Source organism: Rana temporaria, chromosome 1 (assembly GCF_905171775.1).
Source record: "Rana temporaria chromosome 1, aRanTem1.1, whole genome shotgun sequence".
In the NCBI taxonomy this organism is placed as follows: Eukaryota; Metazoa; Chordata; class Amphibia; order Anura; family Ranidae; genus Rana; species Rana temporaria.
The window spans coordinates 208,200,161-208,210,645 of NC_053489.1; the positions used below are offsets into that span (position 1 = coordinate 208,200,161).

The window sequence follows — 10,485 nt, forward strand, 5'->3', positions numbered from 1 at the left end:
ACAGGCAGGGAGGGAGGGGGGAGAGAGGAAGCCGTCTGACGGAGGCATGTAACCTGACCACGGTTATTGGTGATCAGCAATGATTACCGTGGTCAACACAAGGGGAACACAGGAACAGGCATAGAGGGGGACACATTTTATATCTTGCTTTTAAAGGATCAGGATAATTTTATTTCTCTTATCGTCCATGGACGGACACAGCTCCTTAAATCTTGACAAGTGGGTTATGTTCCCTGTTTACAGGAGAGGACTAGGCAGAAACATGTTAAATAGTTAAATACATGTTACATTAACAGAGTTGAACAGCCCCGCCCAGGGGGCGGTCCCTCCAGACATAACCCTCCTCACTGCAGCTTGCAGCCTCAGTTTCGTTCTGCCTAGCAAAGGAGAAGGACGTATGGCTCCCTTTGGGCCCAGCGCCCTGAGGAGAAATTTTATTTTATTTTACTTTACTTTTTCTTGAAGAATCTTCTTTCAACTGTTGGCTGAGAGACAGGCTAGATATTATAGATCCTTGTAGTCTACTCAGTCCGACCAGCAAGCGTGGGCACACCTTTGCAAAGAGGCTTGGTCTGCCACGCCATACCTCATGACTCCTGAGGTGGCCGGTGAGCTTTGCTCCGAGGTCCACATATGACTGAGCTGTGGTGTTGCCTCAATCACAGTGGACCGGGCCGACAGCTACCTCCATTGCGGTTGTAGGTCTGTCAGGAATGCGTCAGCGAGTCCTCGCTCGGACGGGTAAGTACAGTCCCTCCTGCTTCGGTGGGTTGGTACAGCTGGGCATTCCTGGGGTTCGGGGGTCCCTTCCCCTTACTTCCCTGCTCCTTTCCCTTGCTGCATTGCTAACATTGCCGCTGTCAGGGGGGAGGGGGCCTTCCTGAGGGGACTGTTATCTGGCCTGTGTTTTTTCTTTTTTGTATTGGGCTTTCCTGTGAGGTAAAAAGCCCTGTGATGAGCACAGATGTTTATGATTATACTTCAGCAGACGCTGACTGATTGGTGAATTCCTCCATGGTAGTTGCTTCCTTGGCCGCTCCACAGAGTGGATGCTGAGGAGATCCCGATGATTCTAATCGCTCCAGATTAATCTCGGCGTCCTTGGTACGCTGATATCGGGCGCCTGGTAGCGGAGGCACCCTGGCCATTGCCAGGGCAGGAGGTTCCTGTCTCAAGGTCCCATACTTCCTCCTGTTGTACAGTCACTGACTTGCTTAACATGGTTATTGGAAGCCAGACTTTAGGTGACCAGGGTCTGTCTGACTCGGTCATCTCAACAGGGCACCGTAGTCTTCTTCCGGAGGATCTACCGTCGCACCTCTCTTGGTGCGAAGGGATGGAGTGACGTCCACGGGCGTACTTTCAATGTCCAGGGTCCTGCTGTTTTTAAAGCTTGGATTGGATCTAAAAATTGCTTAAAGCACCGTTTGGGGGCAGATTTCAGCCTTGGCTGTGTTCTTTTAGTGGCCTTTTTGCGGCCCGTTCCCTGGTGGGTCCCCTTTTTTTGTGTGCAAGGGGTTTGTCATATACTTTCCCCTCTTGGCCCATCTCTTCCCCCATGAGTTTTGACTCTGGTGCTCTCGGTTCTTCAGGAACCTTCCTTTTGGAAACATCAGAGAGATTTTCTCTTGACACTATCTCAGAAGGTGGCCCCTTTAGTGGCCTTTACCTCTGTTAGAGGGGTTTCTGAGTTGGCGGTCTTGTCTTGCAAGCCGCCATGCTTGATCCCCCATAAGGATTAGGTGATGGTGCGCCCGCGACCTTCCCTTCTTCCGAAGGAGGTTTCGGCCTTTCATACTTTAGGCGTGGTACGCGCTTTGCGGGTATACCAGCCTACTACGGCTCCATTTCGGAGCTTCTGACTCTCTTTTGTGTCGGTGTCTGGTCCACAAAAGGGCCTGGCGGTCTCGTCGACCACCATTTCTCGGTGGATCGGGCAGGCCGTCATACAGGCCTATGCTCCTAAGGGCGGGCCCCCCTTTCCGGTCCCGGCACTTTCGACCAGGGCAATTGGTGCTTCCTGGGTTTTTTTTTTTTTTTTTTTTTCTCCCGACATCATGCGTCGGTCTCACAGGTGTGCGAGGCGGCGATTTGCTCGTCCGTTCACGCTTTTTCCAGAATTTACATGGTTGCTGTGAGTGCATCTTATGATGTTTTTTTCAGCCGCTAGTTTTTGCCGGCGGCTGTTTAAAGTTGCACCTCCTCCGTTGAGGAGCTCTGCTTGTTTTGGGGTGAAGTTAAAATTGTTTTTACTGATATATTTCCCACCCCTCGTTTTTTGACACTGCTTGGGGACGTCCCACTTGTCAAGATTTAAGGAGCTGTGTCCGTCCATGGACGATAAGAGAAAATAGGATTTTTTGTACTCACCGTAAAATCCTTTTCTCTGAAGTCCATGGACGGACACAGCTCCCACCCCTCCTTTTTAGGTTTGTACTGCTTGTTACGAACTGAGGCTGCAAGCTGCAGTGAGGAGGGTTATGTCTGGAGGGACCGCCCCCTGGGCGGGGCTGTTCAACTCTGTTAATGTAACATGTATTTAACTATTTAACATGTTTCTGCCTAGTCCTCTCCTGTAAACAGGGAACATAACCCACTTGTCAAGATTTAAGGAGCTGTGTCCGTCCATGGACTTCAGAGAAAAGGATTTTACGGTGAGTACAAAAAATCCTATTTTTTGCACTTTAACCAAGAAATAGCAGTGACGGACACAGTGGAATCGTGCATCACTGAGCTGAAGGGGAAAACCCAGATGTAGGTGTGCCAAAATGGTAAGAGCTGCAGACCCTCAGCCACACTAGTTTCTTTTTAGGCTCTTATCAACCTGTTTGAGTGAAATAAATATATAAGTTCACTAATCCAATTTAACCTTTTAGTAAACCATCCCCAGTGTCTACTATTCAACCTTCTGTGTCATGGCTATTAATGTTGTCCTTATCTTGTTGTCCAGGGTTATCGTAAAAGAGAGCTGCTTAAGGAACTACTCCCACTTATTGGACAGAATCTTCGATTTCAGCGACTCTTTACAGAGTATCAAGAGCAATTGGACAGTTTAAGGGACAAATAACTTTGGTTCACATCCAGATCCTCCTATTTGGTTGTTCTCCTTTGCGTAAATGCCTGCAAGTTTAGGAAGATGAACAGCAAGGCAGCTTCCACTGTGAGAAACAATGGTGCTGAGGGGAAGATGCATGGACATTGGGATTACACAATCTGCTCTAGCCTGTTGAGCACCAGCTAGAAGCCCTGTATCCATTATGTCTTTCACATTCGCTGAAAGACTGAGTTTGTTTTAAAACATTAGAAATTGAATGAGAAGATAATAGTCGTCGTTTGCAAGAAAAGCACAGTATGTTATTGAAACACTTGAATTGCGCGCTACCCTATCCATAATGAGGGTTGTGTCCTATTGCTTAGCCAAGATCTTGCACTATACTAAGTAACAATGATGGGTACAACAGTGTGTCATTTTGCAGCCTGATTTCACCTTTAAATATAGAAAAATGCTGCCCCATCGCAGACTATTTTTGTATTAGACTTTGATAACTTGTAATTAAATTTTCAATGCCCAACCCCAAATATCTACATTTCTGCTGAATGTAGGATGCTATTATGATGAATACTGTGTCTAAGTAATACAATAGGCGATTCTGTACTCATTCAGTTTTTAATTTTCAAATGTTTGTAAAAGACAGGGTTTTTTTTCCATTCCTTTTCTAATTACCGAATAAAAAAAAAAAAAAAAATGATTTTTATTTTCTTTTTTTTTTTTTTTACAAACTGTTAAGATCAAGAGTTGTAAAGAGATGATAGGGGTAACTGTTTTTGTATTAAAAGGACATTTCCTGGGCCGTTTTGTCTGCCATGCTCCATTAAAAGGGGGTCCTCTAGGATAACGAAAGATGTAACTTGGCTGACTGAAAATTGGACACTCGGATATAACGTCCGTTACAGAGCATTCTTTTTTGAATTATCGCTCATTGATTCTGTTCCACCTGTGATACGGAGAAGTTGTAAGGTGCACACACTCCCAGGTCCCTATCAAGAATGCTGCGGTTTGTCTAGCCCTTAATTATGGGCAACTGAAATCAACGTCAGATGTTTTTTTTGTTCACAGGTTTCAGATTTCGATCTGAGTCTATCAATGCCAAACAGTAAATGTGAACCATTCACAACCAATTTCATACAATAAAATTCTCAGTTTACATTGTTTTCTGCTTTTCTCTAGCCCTGTAAGGAAATTGGAAAATTATTTAATGCTGAACTCCAGGGAAATATCCAACTGAGGCCCAGTGCGGCAAAAGTGCATGACAAATATCCCCTTTATATTCTATCTAATTGTGCACATCTGTGTGCTGTGTTTTATTTAAAGTCCTGCTGGCTACATCTTTAGTGCTCTGTTTAAAAAAAAAAAAGACACACACCAAAAATGCACCTTCTATTATGGTCAAATGAAACGCACCACATATAACAAACACGTTATACTTACTGGTTCTTTGCACAGAGCCGCCCAGATCCTCCTCTTCTTGTGTCCCACTTGCCAGCACTTCTGGCCCCTCCCTCCTGCTGAGTGCCCTTACAGCAAGCAGCTTGCTATGACAACCAAGCCACTTCTCTGTGTCTATTCAGACAGGGAGCTGCAGCTCAGCTCGACCTGCCCCCTCTTCTCATTGGCTTACTAACTTTGACAGTAGCAGGAGCCATTGGAAACCCGCTGCTGTCTCAGCCAATGAGTGAGTGTGATCAAATGGGGCTCAGGTAAGTATGAGGGGTGTTGCACACAAGTTTATTTTTTATTTTTATCCGAATGCATTAGGATAAAAAAAAAAACTTCTGACTTTAGAACCACTTTAACGGCTCGTTGGTACCATTAAAAAAAGTAATTTTGCCTACCTTCCTCCCTGGCAGCCATTGCTGTCTACTTCTCTCTGGATTGTGGGTGGTCTCTCATTATCCTTGCTTACAATGCAGCTTGCTGGTCCTGTTTTGTATGGGATGACAGAGTGCTTGCATCCAATGGAGGGCTGAAGAGAACTGGCTTCAGGGAAACCATTGCAGAGGAAATCTGTGGGAGCAAGGAATAATATAGGTAAAACTGATTTTTAATGATACTCTAGCCTAGAGAAAGCAAGAATTAACCCTTGCAGTGCAATGGTAGTCCCGCAGAGTTCAGCTTTAAGATGCTCACTGTAATTTTATTTTCTGTCATTATCTGATGTCGGTTTGTGATATGTTAAAGTTTGCCCCCTTAAAACCTGAGGACAACCTGCTATGTTTCCTTTTAAAGTGTATGACTAGACAAAAATAAAAAGCATTTCTTATGTGAACTCCTCACCTTGTAAAGCAACCTATTCAGTTTAGAATTGAAGTGAGAAGCAAAACATTTGTGTATAGATATAAAAAGAACAATATAATTTTTTTTTTATTGTTTTGCGTGATTATATACAGACATGCCCCACTTTTAGGTAGACAATGGGGTTTATTTACTAAAGCTGGAGAGTGCAAAATCAGGCTCACTTCTGCATGGAAACCAATGAGCTTCCAGGTTTTATTACCAAAGCTTAATTGAACAAGCTGGGGTTAGAAGCTCATTGGTTTCTGTGCAGAAGTGAGCCTGATTTTGCGCTTTCCAGCTTAAGTAAATAAACCGTTGTGTACTGTCTCTCCCTCAGACTGGACGTCCTTTGCATCGCGGCCGCTAGGGGGCGTGCGTGCGCCGCCGGCCCGCTGCATCGCTCACAACCCGGTGCGCGTGCCCGGCAGCCGCGATTGCCGGAAATCACGGCAGGAGTGTTGATCTGTGTGTGTGTGTGTGTGTGTGTAAACGCACAGTTCCACCTCCTGTCAGAGGTGAGGAGACCGATGTGTGTTCCCAGTACAGATGAACACACATCGCTCTCCTCCCCTTGTGAGTCCCCCTCCCCCCTACAGTTAAAACACACTTTAGGGAACATATTAACCCCTTCCCTGCTAGTCACATTTACACAGTAATCAGTGCAGTTTTATAGCGCTAATCGCTGTATAAATATGAATGGTCCTAAAAAACGTGTCCGATATGTCCGCCGCAATGTCAGTCACAATAAAAATCGCAGATCGCCGCCCTTGCTAGTAAAAAAAAAAATAATAGATAAAAATGCCATAAATCTATCCCCTATTTTGTAGACGCTATAACTTTTGCGCAAACCAATTAATATACTTTTATTGTGATTTTTTTTTTTTTTTTTTTTTTTTACCAAATATATGGTGTTTTTTCAAAATGGTTGCTCTTTTGTTTATAGCTCAAAAAATGTAAACCGCAGATATGATCAAATACCACCAAACGAAAGCTCTATTTGTGGGGGGGGGGGGGGGAACATAAAGATTTCATTTGGGTACAGTGTTGCATGACCGCGCAATTTTCATTCAAATTGCAACAGCGCTGAAAACTAAATTGGTCTGGGCAGGAAGGGGGTGAAAATGCCCTGTATGGAAGTGGTTAAAGGTGGGTTATGCCTGTAATATGTTCTCAACTGAATAAGGGGCTTGGGGAGGTGGGGGTGAAGAAACAGCAGTACATGACTGGGGGGGGGGGGGGCGCATATCGGCAGAAGTCTGATGATTGGAGGATAGGGAGGCTGCTCTCCTGGCACAGCCAGAAAACTGACCACGCTGGAATTGATGTGCTGTCATGCCTAGCATTGAAATAAGAAAGCAGAGGGACTGGCAGGATAATCAGGTATTTTACACAAAGGAAACAATACAAAGAGAAACTTAAAACATCTGAAATATGACATTTTGGGGTAACATTCTTTAAAGCGATACTCTAAACATACAATGTGTCAATGCCATTATCCATTATAGTTATGTATAAAGATCACGTCACTGTATTTCATAGAAATAAAAAATCATCTGAGTATCTTTAATCATTGCAGTTCAACGGCCACATGACATTTCAGTCTTTTCCAGCCTCACGGAAGGAGTTTCACTTTGTTCACACTGTAACGATATCTGGAGAAGGTTCTGCCAATTACAGGCCGTGTCACACCCCTCCAGCCTGTGTCTATATGCTGGCACAACAGGGAGATGAAGCCTCCACAATCAACAGTTTATATGCTGCCCCCCATGGTGTTTAGCAATATATGGAGAGGGAGGAGACTGTCATTTTACAACTGTATGTGCTCACATGTGTGACTATAGTCATGTTGGATGGACAGGTGAGAAAAAGGAGGCAATGAACTGCTTAGAAGGGAACTGAAATTGAAGCATGCTCAGCAGGTGTGGCAATGGCTGATCTACACAATCTCAGGCTTCAGCGGGGACACAGACAAATAGGGAGGGACAGTGAACAGCAGGATCAGACAGGAGTTTTGCAGAAAACAAATTCTCTAGTGGATGAGGGAGTATGAACAGAATGAAATATAGCATGTATTGACAATTGTTAATAATTTGTGCCTGATACTTTAATTGTACATCACAGGACACAGAGGGCTACATATGCATGACTACTTGAGTCATGCTGCCACCTTCAGATGAATGGACACTGGCTAAAAAATAAAAAAAAAGTTTAGTCTCCACCTAGGCATAACCCCTCCCAGCTTTACTAAGGTTCAGTTCTTAGCTATTCAAGAAAAAGCAGAATTAAAGGTATGGTGTTTTATACATAGTCACACAGGTCCAGATTGGACAAATGTGACTATACACCATACCCGTGGGATCCCTGTAAAAACTAGAAATCACTGTAGTAAACACCGCTACTCCAGTGCTCTCCACTAGCTTCCATGTCCCATGCCAAAGGGCTGCAGTGTAAACACAGAATGTGGTATAAATTACCACAAACAAAAACATTAACAGCATTGATACATTTAACCACTTCAGCCCCGGAAGAATTTACCACCTTCCTGACCCCAGAGCACTTTTTGCGATACGGCACTGAATCGCTTTAACTGACAATTGCGCAGTCGTGCAACATTGCACCCAAACAAAATTGACGTCCCTTTTTTCCCCCCACAAATAGAGCTTTCTTTTGGTGGTATTTGATCATCTCTGCTGTTTTTATTTTTTGCGCTCTAAACAAAAAAAAGCAATTTCTCTTTCGTTAATGGACGGACACAGCTCCAAATAGTCTTGACAGTAGGGTTATGTTCCATCTATCAGGAGAGGACTAGACAGACATGTTAAATGGTTAAAAAATGTAATACAGCAAAGCTCTCTGCAGTAAGCAGCTCAGTTTTTTCTGCCTAGCATAGAAGGACCTGGGGGCCCATTGGTCCTAGGAGAACTTTTTATTTTTTTTGTTCCTGAGATCTATCAACTGCCAGCTGGGTGACAGGCTGGATAATATAGATTTTTCACCCTCCCTTTCCTCCTTCCCATGCGTGTGGGCCTGCTGTTTTCTGGGGTCCCTGGGGGGGCCTCCGCGCAGAGGCTTGGCATTTGCGGCCTTCTGTTTTCTGGGGTCCCTGGGGGGGCCTCCGCGCAGAGGCTTGGCATTTGCGGCCTTCTTTTACATCAGATTCGCGCCGGCACCATTTTCGCACTGTATTTATTTCAATGCAGCTGGTGGACATTTTCATGTAGCCGTGCTGTTTTCTAATGTATTTGCAGCTGGTCGCCATTTTCTTGTAGCTTGCACTCTTTTTTTTTTATGAGGCGAGCGGTGGCCACTTTGTTGTGGTTTTAACATGTGGTTTTGGCCTCTAGCGCTTAGATGGCTATTTTTGTACGGTGCGAATGGCAGATCACCTCAGACTCCTGAGGCACACACTGTGCTGAGTGTTATTGGCGGACCGCAGCAGCTAACAGTAACCAGGTCAGGGCGGTGAGTTCCTCTGGGGTTAACCCCTCAGTCTCTGGCAGCAAGGAGGGTGGGTTTGTTTTATTTCAGATACCTTGACTTGATCCCTATGTGGCTGTCAGGTGAGCGGTATGGCGTCAGAGGCTGGAGCTTCTTCCCCAGAAATACCAGTGACTGGTCCCCCAGCACCTGTAGTACAGGTAGACGTTTTGTCAGCGGTCCTGGAATCATTTGTTGCCAGGATGGAAGCGGTGTGCGGGTGTAAGGGGGGTAAAAAAGTGCCCCCTCCTCCCACCATCATCTATGAACAGCTCTGATTCCGACTCCAGCCTGGCTGTGGCGCAGGACCCTGTTCGGAGGACGTGTACTGTGACCTTTCGGACAGTGAGGAGGACTCTGTTTGGGGCAGCGCAGGAGAAGGCGCTTGTGGGAGCACCTATAACTGCGGTGCGGGAAACACTCATATTGGAGGATGTCTCTGGGGCATCTGCTGAGGTGCGGGTCCGTTTTGGGTCCTGCAAGTCAACCCACACGGCTAAGGTTTTTCCTTATCTGTCTTATTTTGATAAATTTATAGACAAAGAATGGGAACGGCCGCAGAGAACCTTTTGCGATCCCAAAACGCATGGTGGTTCATTACACTTTTGAAAAAAATGGGCACCCCCCTCGGCTGTGGACCCCCCGGTGTCTAGGTTGAACAAGTTCACAATTCCGGTGGAAGGGACCCCTGCATTTAAAGACCCTACTGACAAGAGGTCCGAAATGGTGGCCTGGTCCATGTTCACCATGCTGGAGTCAGCATTGGCCTCGGCCCTGGTGTCGCAAACTCTTATTGAGTGGGCAAAATTGTTGCACCGCGAGCTGGAGAAGCAACAGGCTTCCCCGGTCTGTGTGGCTGACCAACTGGTGCATGGCCTTACGTATGTCTGCAATGCAGTTTTGGATACACCTTCCTTGCCCTCCAGAGCCTCAGTATCTGCGGTGGTACTATGTCGCCTAATTTGGCTAAAATGCTGGTTCACGGACCAGAGTTCCAAGAAGGCTCTGGCAGATTTACCATTCCAGGGTGAGAGGCTATTTGGAGCCTCGCTGCAAGACATTTTTAAGAATGCCACTGGGGGTAAGCGTACTTTACTCCCACAATTCAGAAAGGGTAAGGAGCCACGCCGTAGGTCAGGGCCCTCCTTCTCTGCTCAGAAGAGGTATTTTCATCAGTCTGGGCCTGCAGGTAAGCGACAGCATGAAGGTTTGCCCCAACCCGACTCTCGGGTGAGGGGTCGCCTTTGCGAGTTTGCAGCTCGATGGACCTCCCTACTTTCCGACCAGTGGGATTGCGAAGTGGTTTCATCAGGGTACGAGATAGTTTTCTTTCTTGCCCACCAAACAGATTTTTTTCCCTCAAAATTTCATCTTCCTCCGGCTCGTCAGAAAGCCCTATTTGGGGCAGTGCAGGACCTGCTGAGGCGCAGGGTAATAGTACCTGTCCCTCTGTCGGAAAGGTTTCAGGGGTTTTACTCCAATCTGTACTCCCTAAAAAAGACGGGGTCCGTCCAATCCTGGATCTCAAGGCCCTCAACACCTTTGTGAGGGTACGAAAATTCAGGATGGAATCAATTCACTCCGTTGTCGCTGCACTTCATCCGGGGGATTTTCTGGTGTCCTTGGACATCAAGGACGCATACTTGCATGTTCCCATATATTCCAAGCACCAG

At 45.8% G+C, this 10,485-nt stretch overlaps 1 protein-coding gene across 2 annotated transcripts in view; it reads left to right on the plus strand.

Moving 5' to 3' along the window:
- The window catches only part of LOC120936147 (protein HIRA), a 51,473-nt gene extending 47,263 nt beyond the window's left edge, over positions 1-4,210 (plus strand). For both annotated transcript variants that reach the window (XM_040348299.1, XM_040348290.1), the window contains one exon: positions 2,951-4,210. In XM_040348299.1, coding sequence (XP_040204233.1) covers positions 2,951-3,067 — 117 coding nt within the window. In that variant the 3' untranslated portion in view covers positions 3,068-4,210. The remainder of the gene's footprint in view (positions 1-2,950) is intronic.
- The last annotated feature ends 6,275 nt before the right edge of the window (positions 4,211-10,485 follow it).